This window comes from Neurospora tetraspora, assembly GCF_033439725.1.
Source record: "Neurospora tetraspora strain CBS 560.94 chromosome Unknown B0H65scaffold_1, whole genome shotgun sequence".
Lineage (NCBI taxonomy): Eukaryota > Fungi > Ascomycota > Sordariomycetes > Sordariales > Sordariaceae > Neurospora > Neurospora tetraspora.
In genome coordinates this window covers 3,947,596-3,962,524 of record NW_026944383.1, presented here as the reverse complement: position 1 = coordinate 3,962,524, position 14,929 = coordinate 3,947,596, and the positions used below count along the sequence as shown (strand labels likewise).

Below are 14,929 nucleotides of genomic sequence, written 5' to 3'. Positions count from 1 at the left end.
GAAAAAAATAACCAAAATCCAATCTAACAGCCGCGCCCAACCAAATGCCTATCTAAACGGGAAAAAAATTAACAACACCAAAAAAAATATCTACACTAAGCCCCCAAACAAACGCTACACGACCACCTACTTCCTACCGAATCGGTAATATTCTAAACGTCGTAAATACCCACCCTCATAGAGCTACTCCTAATATATAGGAACTAAAATTAAATTAGGGAATATATTTACACCTTGCCTATCCGGGGCCCTCTTCTACTAAAACAAATCTATACTACGCAACAGTCAATATCAAGGTAATTACCCAATACTTCATATCGCTCTACTTCTCCTACTAGTAATAACTATCATCACCACCGTAACCATACCTTCTCAATATACTTCCCTCGCCAAGGACGACCTTAATAATCCTTATACTCACAAAATATAATATCTACTACCCTCCTACAATTACATATTATAGCAAATTCTCCTAAAAACACGCATAGAAGGGTAGAATAAAACTAACTAACCCCTAACCAATAAATACTATACTCAAATAGCAATAGAGGTCCCTCCTTTACAAACTTATAAACCTCCCCCCACTATAATTTTATTAAAGTAACTACTGTAATATTACTTAATCTAAAAGCTCCTCCTCTTAACTATCATCGTCGTAACTGCTTAAACCCCCAACCGGACTATAAATTCGAACGTTATTCATCCTCGTCTTTTACTTACACTACTTAAACTAATAGGAGCCATTCCTACAATTTATATACTTACCTTCCTTCTTCCACCTATTCTTCTACTTTTAAAATGGTAATGAAGGCTTTATTACCGAAGCATTAATAAAAATATCCATAAGATCACCACCATCATCAACCGGGCTACCATATTTATAATAAAACAAAGAAGAAGCAATAACCAAAAGGATACCGTCAAAAGTACGTAAATATCATAATAATTGAAAATACTACTCAAATACATCAGTTCGGTCGGAGAACCGCTATTTCCAATCGTAATTCAAAGTAGCGGATATTTAACTAACTTTAATAACATCGGGCCACGAATTTACGCAAACACAGTAGAACACCTCTTCGAATCTTGCAATAAAAGCCGCTATCAATTCCCTAACTTCTATCTAAACTAGTATAATTCCTAACCAACGCGCTTAATAACGTTAAGGTCCCTGTAAGTAAAATAGAATTTATCGATAAGCGCTAGCGGCGACCATAAGGACAAGGAATTGGCGAAAGCGACAAATAGGCACTTAACATCGGACGAAAAGTAAGCGAATAAATAATAAAACTACGCTTTTATATTGCTAATAGTGAATCTATTTATATAGAATTTCGCTTATACGCTTAAAACCTAAATTTCAAATTCTCCTTTACTCCCTAAATATTTTTCAAGGTAAGGGAAGATTAATTTACGTATTGATAGCGAATCAGGAAGAGGGGAAATTTACTAAGAAACGCAAAGGTTAAAAATTTCGAAAATCAATTATTTAATAGAAGAAGCAAATTATCGCTATCGTTCCTAGGAATTCGTTAACCAAACGATCTAGGAGAACGGTTGTTAAAACATCGTGGATAGGGAAGAAACTCTTTAGGCGTACCTACGAAAGAAAGGCAATGGTATATTAACAAGGAGGTCAAATATAATATAACGGGTCTAAACGAATAAAGCATAGCGTATAATCGTATAATTAAAAATACTATACTTAACAGAGAGAGCAAGAAGGAAGATTATACTAGAAGGGTATAGTCGAGAGAAGGTTTTATGCAGGTGCCAAGACGGTACGGGCCAAGCAAGTATATAGGTCTAGCTAACCAGAAGGTTCGCATCCTTATCAATAAGATAGGACACGGCTTAGCAACAGCCAAGCTTAACCCCTAGGCTCTAGCCCCATGACACCTAACTATTACGCTGCGCACACTCAAGGGAGAAATTAATTAATTAAACGATTGAAAACTTAGGCCCTTATTAACGGGATAAGTATAAAATTCGAACCTATTGTTAGTCCGAGCCAAAAATCAATTAATTAAATATTTAATCCCCTCTCCCCTTTTATTTTAAAATCGGTAATTGTAAGAAATTACCGCTGTTATAATTAATCTAGTAATTAATGTTGGACGTCTTAATTATTATAAATAATTTTATTGTAATTACCGTAATCGGAGCACTTTAAATCTCTAACCCCGTAAATTAAATAATTGAAAATAATTTTATAGAAGTATTTATAAACTTTAATAGTAATCCCTTTACCAGTTGTCTATTGAATTTAATTATAAAGTACGCCTTCGCCCTCGTAACTAGTTCCGTTTTCCGCGATATAATTATTATTTTAAATTGCTTAGTTTATAACGACGTTATTAAGGCTTGCGACCGCGCTTAGAGAGTAGAGGAAGATTTAAAAGAATCCCGGAAGGAAATTTTCAAATTTAATAGTAATTTCGCTACTACGGCTTTCTAGTATAAATTTAAAACTAACGAACTATATAAGGAAATCGCCGTATTAAAACAATCGTTCGTTAACTTTAAAATTAATACTAACCTCGCTTTTTAAAAATAATACAAAAAGTATATTAAGGCTATTAATAATTTCTATAATCGATTAAAGTAAACTAATACCACTAACCTCACTTACGATCCGGCCTAGATTTCCGCCCCTAATAATTATAGTACTATCCCTAGTAGTCCCGGCTACCTAAACGATTCTAATATATCGATTATAAATACCGGTAATAATCAATCGGTATTGTCCCGTTCGTATGTCCCGCTATTTAATACTAAAGGTAATACCTTTTTAGAGCGTATTAAACGCTATTATACTTAACGTATAAAAATTAAATTATACTAAATTAACAAGGTTATTTACTTTACGACCGAAATTAAACGGTTTTTATATATTGTTAAGTCCTTAGAAGGTATGCCCTTCTCTATTATTAAGTTGGATTTAAATATAATTTTTAAATATTTTAATAATGATATTAAGTGGAAATAGAAGACTGTAATAAACCTTTTCGCCGAACTCGATACTAAGTACGATAATATCGACTTTACTATTTATATTCGTTATAAATTAAATACATTAAAAATAATTAAAGATATACGCTAATAAATTTTCGAAAATTAATTTACCTTATTCGTCGATTACTATAAATTAAATAATGCTATAAAAGTATATTATTTCCGCAATAAGATTACTAAGGAGGTTTAGGACGTTTTCGCTCTCTAATTCCCCCAATCCGCCGATAATAATTATATAAAATAGTTTAAAACCGTCCGAGGCCTCGCCTAGAATTTCGAAGATAATATTTACTATAATAATTTCGCTAATCCCTTCTATAAATTAAAAACCACTTCTATTTCCGCATTGGATAAACCTGTTGATTAAAATGGTACCGTTATAAATATCGATTTTAGTAAAATATTTATTACCGATATTACTTTACGTAGTATAATTTTTTAAAAGGTTTTTAATTACTATATATAAACGGACGCTTATACTCGCTATAGCCGTTAAAATTACTTTTCGGCTACGTACTATGCTAATATTAATTTTAAGAAAGAAGTCCGCTTATCTTATAGTAGAAGCGGAAGTTACGGAAGAGGTAGAGGTAGTAAAAGCGGCAGTAGAGGAAGTAATGCTATTCCCTAGTAGGATTAGTACGGCTACGGCTAGTAGTAATATAATTAATACTGCCCCGTTAGAAATTATTAAATTAATGCTATAAATATAACCCTTATAGCTGTAACCGCTTAAAATTATTAGAATATCCCGGTCTCCACTTACTAACTAAATTTCGTTAGTCCTATTTAAAGTAATGAAAATAGTATCGTCAGCTAATAAAGAAATATATAGCCTCCAAACTAAATCGTAATTAGAAGTATAAGTTTATAAGACTAAGAAGAGAGAAAGGGGATATTCTTATATAGTTAAATATAATCGAAATATATAAACTTTCTGTAAATAACCGTTATAAATACTTTAATTTATTAAATTTCTCTATCTATTTATTTAATAGATCGCGTAAATTATACTATTCTACCCTAATCGATAATAGTTATACCGCTCTTAATTTTATTAATAAACGCTTTATTTACCGTTATTAACTTCCCTATTACAAATTAAAAATATTAAAGATCCTTTACTTCGCCAATAGAAGCCTAACTAAAAGCAATATTACCTACTTTTTTAAATTAATAATATAGGCGGGATTTTATTACAAAATTATTAATTCATTAATTTATAATTTAATAAAAAATAACCTAATTATTCTTAGTTACCCTTAGTTTGTTTACTACGCCCTAGGTATTTCCTAGCCCTATAATTTTCTATAATTTACTCCAATATATAAATTAAAAGGCTACTTCCTAAAAAGCGCTTTTAATTATATATATTACACCCTTCTTAAATTTAAAAATAATTATATTATTCCTTAGTTTAATATACTAGGTACTTACTTAATTTCTATTTATAAGAAGGTTTCTTATAAAAAAGTCCTAGACGAGGGTGAACTTAAATTTAATTACGTATACGGTTTCTAAACTAATATTGTACGCTATATTTCTATTTTTGTAATTATAAGACGGGTTATTTATTAATATTTTAACTACTTTTAAAATAAAGTAATTAATTGTTTAGGCGTTATATTAATTAGGAAGACCCCTAATGGCCCTAATTAAATTCTTATACTTTCGGCTTTATTGGAATAGCTTTAAATATTATTCCGTCTTTCCCTAACGCCCTATCGGGTAATTAGAAGCGCCTATATTAATAACGCCGATTATTATACGCTGGTCCGCGTTTATAATATACCCCGCAGTCCTATTAATCTTAACGATATTTGGGAATTATTGGTAATAACCTTTAATTAGGTAATTAAGAAGTATAAACTTTAAGTAATCTATATAACGAAGGCTTAAATAGTAGAGTATATTAAGAGAATAAAAGAGGAGGATAAAATAAGAAGGAAGCGTCCTAAATTTTAAATATATTAGCGACGGATTAATTAAGGAAATAATAATAGAAGTACTAATAAGAAAAGGAGGAAAGTATTAATATTTATTCAATAATAATTTTTATAAATAAATCGACAGCCTAATTAAAATCGGGGATAAGGAAACCCTCCGCGCCGTAAGAATTGCTAATTCAATACCGCTTTTAGGGATAAAAGAGGACTTTCTACATTATAAAGCTATTATTAATAAATAATTTGCGATAAATAATGTATCCCTAAATAAAATTATATTTGAAGATATAACGAAATTTTACGATAAAGCTGATAAACCGCTAAAGACCGACGAGTAAATTAAAATAAAGTTCCCTTCTCAATACTAATATTACATCAAAATATTCAAATAGGAAGGCGCTAAAATACTACCCCTAATACACTCCTACAATTTTAAAATCAAACTCCGCCTTAGAGCTACCCCGTTAATAGTTCGAAGCCGCTTATTTAACCCCAACGAATTAAACGTTATTAAAAATAGATTGATAATAATTTAATTAAAAAATTTATCCAGCTATCCTAACTTAAAGCCTCTTCTCCAATCCTATTCGTTAAGAAGCTAAGAAGCGGGGTCTATATTTATATTAATTATAGAAGTATTAATAATATAACTTTAAAGTCCTACTACCTATTATTATTAATTAAGGAAACCTTCAACGCTATTTACTAGGTTAAAATTCTTACTAAATTCGACGTTATTATTACTTTTAATTGCATTTATATTAAATAAAACTATAAATAATTAACTATTTTTATTACATAGTTTAGCCTTTTCGAATCCCTAATTATACTATTCAATTTATAAGGCGCGCCGGGTACTGTTTAAAATTATATTAATAATATTTTATATAATATCTTCGACGTTAACGTATTTACTTACTTTGATAATATTCTTATTTATTTAAATAATATTAAAAATTACGAATAATATATTAATAATATTTTTACCCGCTTAGTTCGGGCGCGCTTTAATATTAATATCAATAAATACGAATTATACTATACGAACGAAGTATTTAAATTTAATCATTACCCCAGGAAGTATCGAAATAGATTTAAAGAAAATTAAAGCCGTTATTAAGTAAGCGGCGAAAGATTTACAATTAAATTAAAAAAATAATACTTGAAATAGACGCGTCTAATTAGGCTATAGGAAGTACCCTATTTTAATATAGGGACAATAGAATATTATATTTAATTGCTTACTTTTTAAGTAAATATATTTCGTAGGAGTATAATTATAATATTTATAATAAGGAACTCTTCGCTATTATTAAAATATTAGAAGAATAGAGGCTAAAGTTTGAAGGCGCCTAATAACCTTTTAATATTTTAATAGACTATAAAAATCTATAGACTTTTATAATTAATACATACTTTACCTAGCGCTATATATAGTAGTCCTAATTCCTATCCTATTTCAATTTTTTAATTAAATATATACTAAGTTCTAAAAACCTCCATCCGGACGTACTAAGCTACAAACTAAATAACTACCTAAATAATACGGAAGATAATAGATTTACGGTTAGAAAACGCCCGCTTTTAAACCCCGCGTAATTCGAAAACGGCTATTTTTTTAAAGAGGACCCCGTAGTAGATTTCTCCCTCTACTTATTAAGAGTAAACGACTTCGATAATAAATCTACCAATAATCTAATTTACGTTAATTATAAAATATCCATTTTCTTATAAGAATTCGTTTTTTATTTAACGGATAAAATACAGTACTAATAATTACCGACTATTAAAAAGGGTTTTTACTACATTTTTTCGGAATATTATACTGTAAATAGTATTATGAAATAGTAGAATAGAGTAATTATTAACCCCTATAATAAACAATTCTAATTCCAACTAATCAACCGCTAATATGATTCTCCTAGTATAAACTACCCCAATTATAATATTATATATAAATTCTTATAATACGAATTTTATTAGGAGGGAATATATAATAACGTAAAGACTTTCTATAAAAATTATTTCCTTTACGCAAAAATAAAATCGTTAAAGCGGAGTTTAGCCGGATATTTTAAATTTGTAACTGTCTTTCTAGCACTATAAAAGGGTATATTTATTAATTATATTACTTTACTATTAGAAAATACTTATTTTGGTTAAATTTTTAAATATATTGCCGTCGTCGTTAACTAATTAATTAAAATGCAGTATTATATACTTATAGTAACTTTAGAACCGGAGGAATTTATAAATCATTTTATTGATTAAATTTATTCGATTTATAGTCTACTGGATAGCGTTTTATCTAATGGAGATACCTAATTTATATTGCGTTTTTAATTTATCCTTTATAAAAGATTATCTATTATCCGTAAAATAATTTTAACGTTCTACCCCTAAATTAATACTAAAATAAAGCGTATTAACGCGGAAATAAAATAATTCTTATAATTTTATATTAATTAAATATAAATAAATTAGGTAAAATAGTTATTAATGGTAGAATTCGTTAAAAATAACGTTATATTATCGTCGATAGGCGTTTCACTTTTTTTCGCTAATTACAGTTACTATTTATAGATAGGTACCGAACTTCGTACTTTATTACTCCTAAATTTCTCCCTAACTTAGTTAAAGGAATACTATAAAGTTATCGAATTAGCAGACCGCTTCTAGAAGATCTAGTACTTTATAATATAATAAACCTGGCGGATATAGGAGTAATATAAACATAATGTTAATAAGAAATATATCGACTCTCCTAAATATTATTTTAATAATATAGTTCTATTTAATACGATAAACCTTGTTAATAGCCAATTATATTTAAAGTTCTATTTATAATAGGAGGGCCCTTTTTATATTACCCGGGCGGAAAATTATATAATATACTTCAGGCTCCCAATTAATATAAAATATTTACCGGTCTTTTACGTCTCTATAGTATAATTATAGATTAGTAGAGGTCTATTCAGCTAAAATATATTATTGGATATAAAGGTAAATAACGGTCGTATAATAATTAGAACGGACAATTATAAGGAATAAGAAGAATAGGATTTTAAAAGGTTTATCGATTACACTTAATTTAGTGGTAATTATTATTAGTATTACTGTATTAAGTAGAAAGGTAATAACTAACCGACCTAGGAACCCAAGGATAATGTTATTAACTATAAAGAAATATTCTAATATTTCTATAATAAATTCCCTGATAAATTTATATTGCCGGACGTCGAGATTATATTAGTTAAACGAGCTCTAATACCTACCGTTGCCGTTTTAACGCCCGCTGCCGCTCTAAAACTACTAGTACTCCTAAAATACCGGTCCACCTACATAGCCCAATATAAGACCGCTGCCGCCGTTATCGATATTATATAGCTATTATCTAATACAATTACAATTATAATAAAACTAGAGAACAAATTTACAGTATATAAAGAATAGGAATTAGAAATAGCATTCGTAAAGATAGCAAAATAATTAATAAATATTTAGTCCGGTTGAATACTGAAGGCGGAGTTCGTAGATTATAATAAAATATTAGAGGAGGAGAGTTTAAGATAAATAATTTAGAATATTATTATTATATATATATAGACTAGAAATTATTAAAAAAAAATTTAAGGGTGGATAGTATCATAGGACTAGCCTATAACATTCTTACACTATATTAACTACCTCATATACCATACCCAGAGCTAGTGCCATAGCCTAGAGCTATATACGTACTAGCCACATATACAGCAATCATGTACAGCTGCACATATGCGCGTACACGGACTAGCCTGCCAGGGCTCTCGCCTATATAGCCAGTCCTCCACGCACACCTTCCTTTCCTCTCCTCCGCACAACAACGCATATCTTATCCCATACCCAACAGTGCCTCACCCCATGATATTTAATCGGTTATCGTTGTTAGCGATAATTTTAATGGTCGAATTAATAAAACTCTTAATTGTAATATTACTATTAATAATCAATATAGAGTTAAACGTGGCTTGATTGTGTGTATATGTGTAAGACTGGCTCTGCAGACTCGAAGCTCTGGCATCTGGATATCCCGTATATCCCAGCCCAACTGGGCACGTGCACGCCCAGTGGATCCCCTGGCCTCTGACACAAGGCCAGGCTGCCTGACGTAACTCTGTGCATCATCGATGATGGGGCACTATTCGAGCAGTGGAGGTTCCTGTCCCACCTGTCTCGGCTCTTCTCCGAGAATTGTCGATTCCCGATGGGTAAGCTGATCGCTTCGCCTTGTTCAGCACCGTGATGCCTTGGCCAAAGTTGGACGCGCAAGATCTTCAGGGAGGCTGGCAAACCATATTTTTTCATTTCGCATCAAACGCAGGGTCTCGGGGCGTGGTGGAATCAAGAGGGTTCTAAGGTGTCCTTCTCACTTCGAGAATCTTGAGAACCGGATTCTGCCTGGTCCCTGGGAGCTGCCATTGGAGGCTTGGAAACAGACAAGCACCACTGTCACCTCACAGAGCACAGTTGATCTGAGAACGGCGGGGTGCACGTGTCCAGCGTTCACCCGTCAGCCTGTCAAGACCTGCCTATCACCAGCTTCTTACTAGCTCGCTACCCTTCTTGCTGCTCACATATTGCTGCTGCCCTCATCTTTCTGCATCCGCCGTTCCAGTCAAAAGCAACCACACACCCTCTCGCCAAGTCGAATCGAGTGGACGTCTTTCCGACTATCCATCCCTCCCCCTTTTCTCGAAGCATCGTCTCTGGAGACTTTTTGCTTCCAACACTTTTCGTTGGCTGTATTCTGTTCTGACCTGTGTCTTGCGGCGTTGCTAAACCTCAAACGAGAAGCAAGCCGTTGTGCCTGTCAGTGGTTGAGCCCCCCCGGTTGTTCGACTGATACCTAACCCGACTGGCAGTCCCTTCTTCACTTAACGTGCAACTTCTTACTACATTCCACCGCAAGGCTGTTGCAGTCGTTGCCCGACCTACCTAATCTCTCTCGCCTATAGGAATTGGGCCATTCGATTTTTCTACCCCAGTGTCTGCGTTTCGGGAGCCACGAACAAGTTGTCGAGCCACTCTGCCTCAGTCATTTTATGCAGCTTCCCAAGAAAACACTCAGGCTCACGTTACTCAGGCTCTCCGTCATACTATATGTGCGATTACCTTATATCTGCGCACCCGCATCAGCCTGGCCATAAACTGGGACCCAACAGCTTCAGACTCTGTTACATCGGCTCTTTACTGCCGTAATTCTCTACCTGCCATTAGGCCACTCACCTCTGACGGTGTGCGCATCAAGGACGACAAGAGCATCGAAGTCGCCTCGTTTGCCTTGACTACGGCCAACCTTGACTCCTCTATCCTATGATTGAAGGTGGCATGAGGCAGACATCATCACCATGGCTTCTCCGACAACCGAGACAAATGGGAAGATCAAGGAGATCTTCTACGGCTACATGTATGATGACCCGAAACCAGACGAAATCCCGATACCAAAACCAAAGCCGTTGCTTGACGCCCTTCTGAGAGCTCTTGCTTTGCACATTGTATGTTATTCCGCCTTCAAATCGGCCCTGTACTTCACCGCTAACCTAAAGCAGATCAATGACATTGGAGATAAAGATGAGAAGCATTTAGCTCCTGCCAAGATGGCAGCTTTTTACAAGCTTGCAGGCCATGACTATGATAGTGAGTCAAGACATGACACCTCAGTAGCGCCCCCTTTGTGCTGACCACGACAACGCAGGGCTGTTTGTGAACATGCCGCCTCAGTCCATCTCCTTCATCTACCAAGTTCAAGGATGTCAACATATGCTTTTGCCCACCGAGGACGACTTTGCGGCCCCTTCGATTCCGGCACTTACGGTCAAAGGCTTTGCGAGGTGGCAGGCAATTCAGATCCTGCTAGAGCCACAAGTTCACGTCCCGATCGTTCAGTTTGCGGTCAAGAATTGGTCCCTGAAGCATCCTGAATTTGGGGCTGTGTTTCCGGATGACTTGCCGGCCACAGTTTTCCCCGTTGATACCGATCAAGATACCGACCGGTGGCACCAAAGTTGTGCGACCAAACTTCGCGTTGAGGCGACAACCAAGGAGGAACCGAAGGAGGAAAGAGATGCGCCCAGCGCAGACCCCAAAGCGGATGATTTCTCCGATGCAAAGGTTCCATTCTCACACGTCCGCCCCAAACCGTCCGTACCGCAGGATTATGATTACTTCAACACACGCTCTGGTCCTGTCCCTGTCTCTTACGTTCGTCCTCCGGAACGGACAGACCGGTATGATCCTCGGAGATCCCCCGAGCGGCCTAGGGAACCGGAGCGTGAGAGGGCCAGTGATCTCGATCCAGACCCTCTCGACCATATTGGCCGAAGCCGCTATGCTCCGCCACGGGAGGTCTTCCCGCCAGAGGAAGAGCGTACGAGCCGACGCCCCAGCTTTACTGACTACCCGCATATAATTCCTCAGGAGACTCAGTCAATGCAGATCCCACTTCGCACTGACCGAATTTCCGTTCCTCGCCGTCACAGCCAACCCCGCCACTACACCAGCCCATCCTCATCCGATGCAGAAGTCGAACCAGCAACCTCGAGATCAGGAAGGCGCCACCACAGCCGGAGCAGCCGAGACTCCCGGGAGCCACCCCCGGTAACAACCCACCGCGTCTTCAACTCCGACGGTGTCCCCTCCTCTCGGGCGGCCGCCATGGGCGGGCGCAGCATCTCACCACGATCCCACGGTTACTCGCGCAGGGAGCCTCCGATAACGGTTGTCCCGGCAACGGCCTCATCACTGAGGGCCGACGACTCCAAGAGGAAGAGCATAGGCTCCGGCATCAAGGACAAGATCTCCAATCTTTTCCCGGGCGTCTCCATCGTCGGCGACGACAGACGAAGCCGGTCCAGGAGTCAGAAAGACGACCGGGCAACTGGACCCGACAGAGCCGCAAGGGAGCTATACCGTGACTCCAGACGCAAGTCGTATTCCGATGATGAATCGGATCTCTCCGAGTCGGAGGACGACGTCGAGCGGCGGCGACGGGCAAAGAGATTGAGCAAGGAGAGCAGGGTACTAGACCAACGGGACATCGACAGAGAGAGGGAGAGGGATATCCGGATGAAGTCTCGCGACCGCGACAGAGACAGAGATCGGGTTCGAGACCGAAGCACCAGAGACAGAGACAGAGACAGAGACCGTTACCGCGACCTAGACAGCGACGAGCTTGAACCTACTTCACGAAGGGACCGAGACCGAGAAAGAAGCCGTGGCATCTCCACGGGCACCCTCCGCCGAGACCGTGAGCATCGCGAGCGGCACACGGACCGCGACGATGACGACGACGGTCTCGACCTGTCACACTCACCGCACAGCAGCCGCAGCGGCCGGGCCCCAGGGGGGGCACGAACAGCCAGCGGTCCGTACCTGGCGCAGCAAGCCGACCTCGAGAGGCGGACGGGCAGTCGGGCGGACATTGCTGATAGGCGTGATTGGACAGGTGGCAGCGGGGGGTCGATGCTCAGTGGTAGAGTAGATACCCAGGATCGGTATAGAGACTCTAGAGACAGGGAACGCGATAGGGATAGGGATCCTAGGGATAGGGAGGGAAGGTGGGGGTCGAGAGATGATATGCGCTCGAGGGAACGTCCGTTGCATAGGGAGAGGTTGTCTAGTCCGCCGTATAGGTGATAGGTGGCAGCATCGTTTTGATGTCGGCCTAAGAGGGCTCTGGAAGAGGGGCTTGGACTTGGGTCGTTGGTTTTCCAAGTCTAAACAAGGGGGTTGGATTTTTGGATACATGATATGGATTGAATATCACAGGATGCGTGACGGGGTAGGAGATGTAATAATGGGATGGACAGGATATTCAGGTGGAAGGTTAGGTCTGTGGATACGAATGGGAAATACCTACATGGCTGGCAGATGGTTTTTACTGTCGACCTAATTCGATTATTCGGGTGTATGATAGATTTATCTCTTCTTTCTTTCAAATTAGCGAGTCAAAGTTTGAGCTTCGTTAAAACACCCCGTTTCCACGTCGTCTTCGTCATTAACAGAATGTCGTTCACGTTTTGGATACCAGCACCACCAACCTCACCCATCTTAAAGACCATTCTACTTCCTGTGTATAGTTTCTTTTTTCAAAAACAAAACTGCCTGTTTGTCTAGCCGGTCTACTTACCTGCCGTTTCTTGCGGCCATGTATAAATGCCACATCCTACCTTCAAGTTTTCGTTTTCATGGTAAGTATAAAAATATTTACATGGCAATGGAAACGCATTCGAAGAGAAGGGAAACAAAGAAAGACGCATTGATCAACAAATACCTACTGGCGTTAGTGGCGGTTGTGTTGGTGCTTATATTGGTGTTATTGTTGGTGGTGGCAGTGGTGGTTATGTCAGTTGGTCGCATCCGATCCTAAATTCCTGATATCGATCCTTTGAGGCTTACAAGGCTCTCTGTTCGCCATTTTGTCACTCAATTGTCCTTTCTTTCTTCTTTTTGTTCTAGTTCCTGCTAACAACGACGGGACTCTTAAGTTCGGATACGTTTGGCGCAAATAAGGAATCAAAGACCACATCAGTTAGGCAGCAAGATTTCCGAAGGAGAAAGGGAGAGTACACAAACAGACAGAGAGACAGACGAATGAACGGAAACGAAGAGTCACGTGTGCATAGAAACAATGCCGGTCGCTTTCGTCCCGGCCTGGTCTGACCTGAGATGACCAGGCCGGAGCGGATGAGAACCTACGGGCATGCGACCGCCGGACTCTGGCGCCTTCTCGTGCGTGTGTGGCAGTGTGGGTGACAGAACTTGGAGGAGGTAAAGCAGAGCGAAAAATCGCTTTGGAGTTCTTGTATCGTGAGTCGCGATCAATGGGAGATTTAGGTCGTTCCGCTGGAAAACAAGGGAGTAGACGAAAAGATGACCTCAACATGTGAACACATGACGGAGGTTATAAACTGAACCAAATAGATAATCCACGATGGTTGGACAATATTGGGCGTCGCCTAGAATGGTTGTTGCCCTTCCGTTCCGGCCGTTGGGCTAGGTAAAGAACGCCCAACCAAAGAAATCGAATGGAAGGAGAGGAGGGGGGGAGGAAAGCGGTCACGGTAACGGTGGCCGGTCGGGTACCGAACTGCTTAGAACAAGAATCAATCGCAGCCAGTGGACGGCGGCGCGACTTGCCCTCGCCAGCAGGTTTGGTTTGGGTTGTGGCCGCCGGGCAGCTGCAGATGTGTAAGTGACTAACTGTCTGTTTTATGCTCATAAATGATGGTAAAGACGAAGATGTGAGGAGATGATGCTGCCACGGGGGAGGGTCGCAAGATATGGCCGCCTGGCCGTATAATGCATGACCAATTCCAGTAAATTGATGCCTATTCGCTTGGAGAAAGGGATGAACAAGGTCGAGCTAGGGCGATGGCGAGATGCCAGATCATCACGAACGGTACTACGACGAGAGAACTGGAGGTTTGGCTACACACGTTGACAAATACTTTCTTCGGATTTTAGGTGAGACTGATTGCCACGGAATGACTGGGGGTAACAAGCCGTTGGGATGACTGCCATTAGTGGTCCTCACTTGATAGGAACAGCCGAAGAGCTCCCTGGTGTACGTACTGCGTACTCATCGCTCCGTGAAAGAGGTCTTGACTGTGCACTGTCCATGTATATCCGAATATCTTGGTGGTTTAGGTCGGGAAGCGCCGTGTTGGTGGTTCATGGGAGTGATGGCGGGGTTAGTCGTAGAGGCGCCTAGCAAGATCCGTCTCACGTCCCAACATCCGGTATCTTGGGGCTGATTGAGCGGCGTTGTCCTAGAATCCTCCGATTCCCCGGGAAGGAACGGTCTGTTGGCTCTCAAAGTAAATAGCGTGATCCCATCACCATGGCTTGGATGTGATCCCGACATATGTTTCTTGTGTGGTTTGTGGAACAGCAAACCGAGTAAAATCGGTAAAGCCACCAAGCCAACA

The 14,929-nt window shown here is 38.9% G+C and overlaps 1 protein-coding gene across 1 annotated transcript; it reads left to right on the top strand.

Annotated features, from left to right (window-relative positions):
* Positions 1 to 10,348: 10,348 nt before the first annotated feature.
* Positions 10,349 to 12,635, top strand: B0H65DRAFT_415426 (uncharacterized protein; the record flags this gene model as incomplete). The annotated part of the gene is made up of 3 exons (XM_062823984.1): positions 10,349 to 10,495; positions 10,550 to 10,637; positions 10,696 to 12,635. The coding sequence occupies 3 exons, from the start codon at positions 10,349 to 10,351 to the stop codon at positions 12,633 to 12,635; spliced, it is 2,175 nt and encodes a 724-aa protein (XP_062686478.1).
* Positions 12,636 to 14,929: the final 2,294 nt, after the last annotated feature.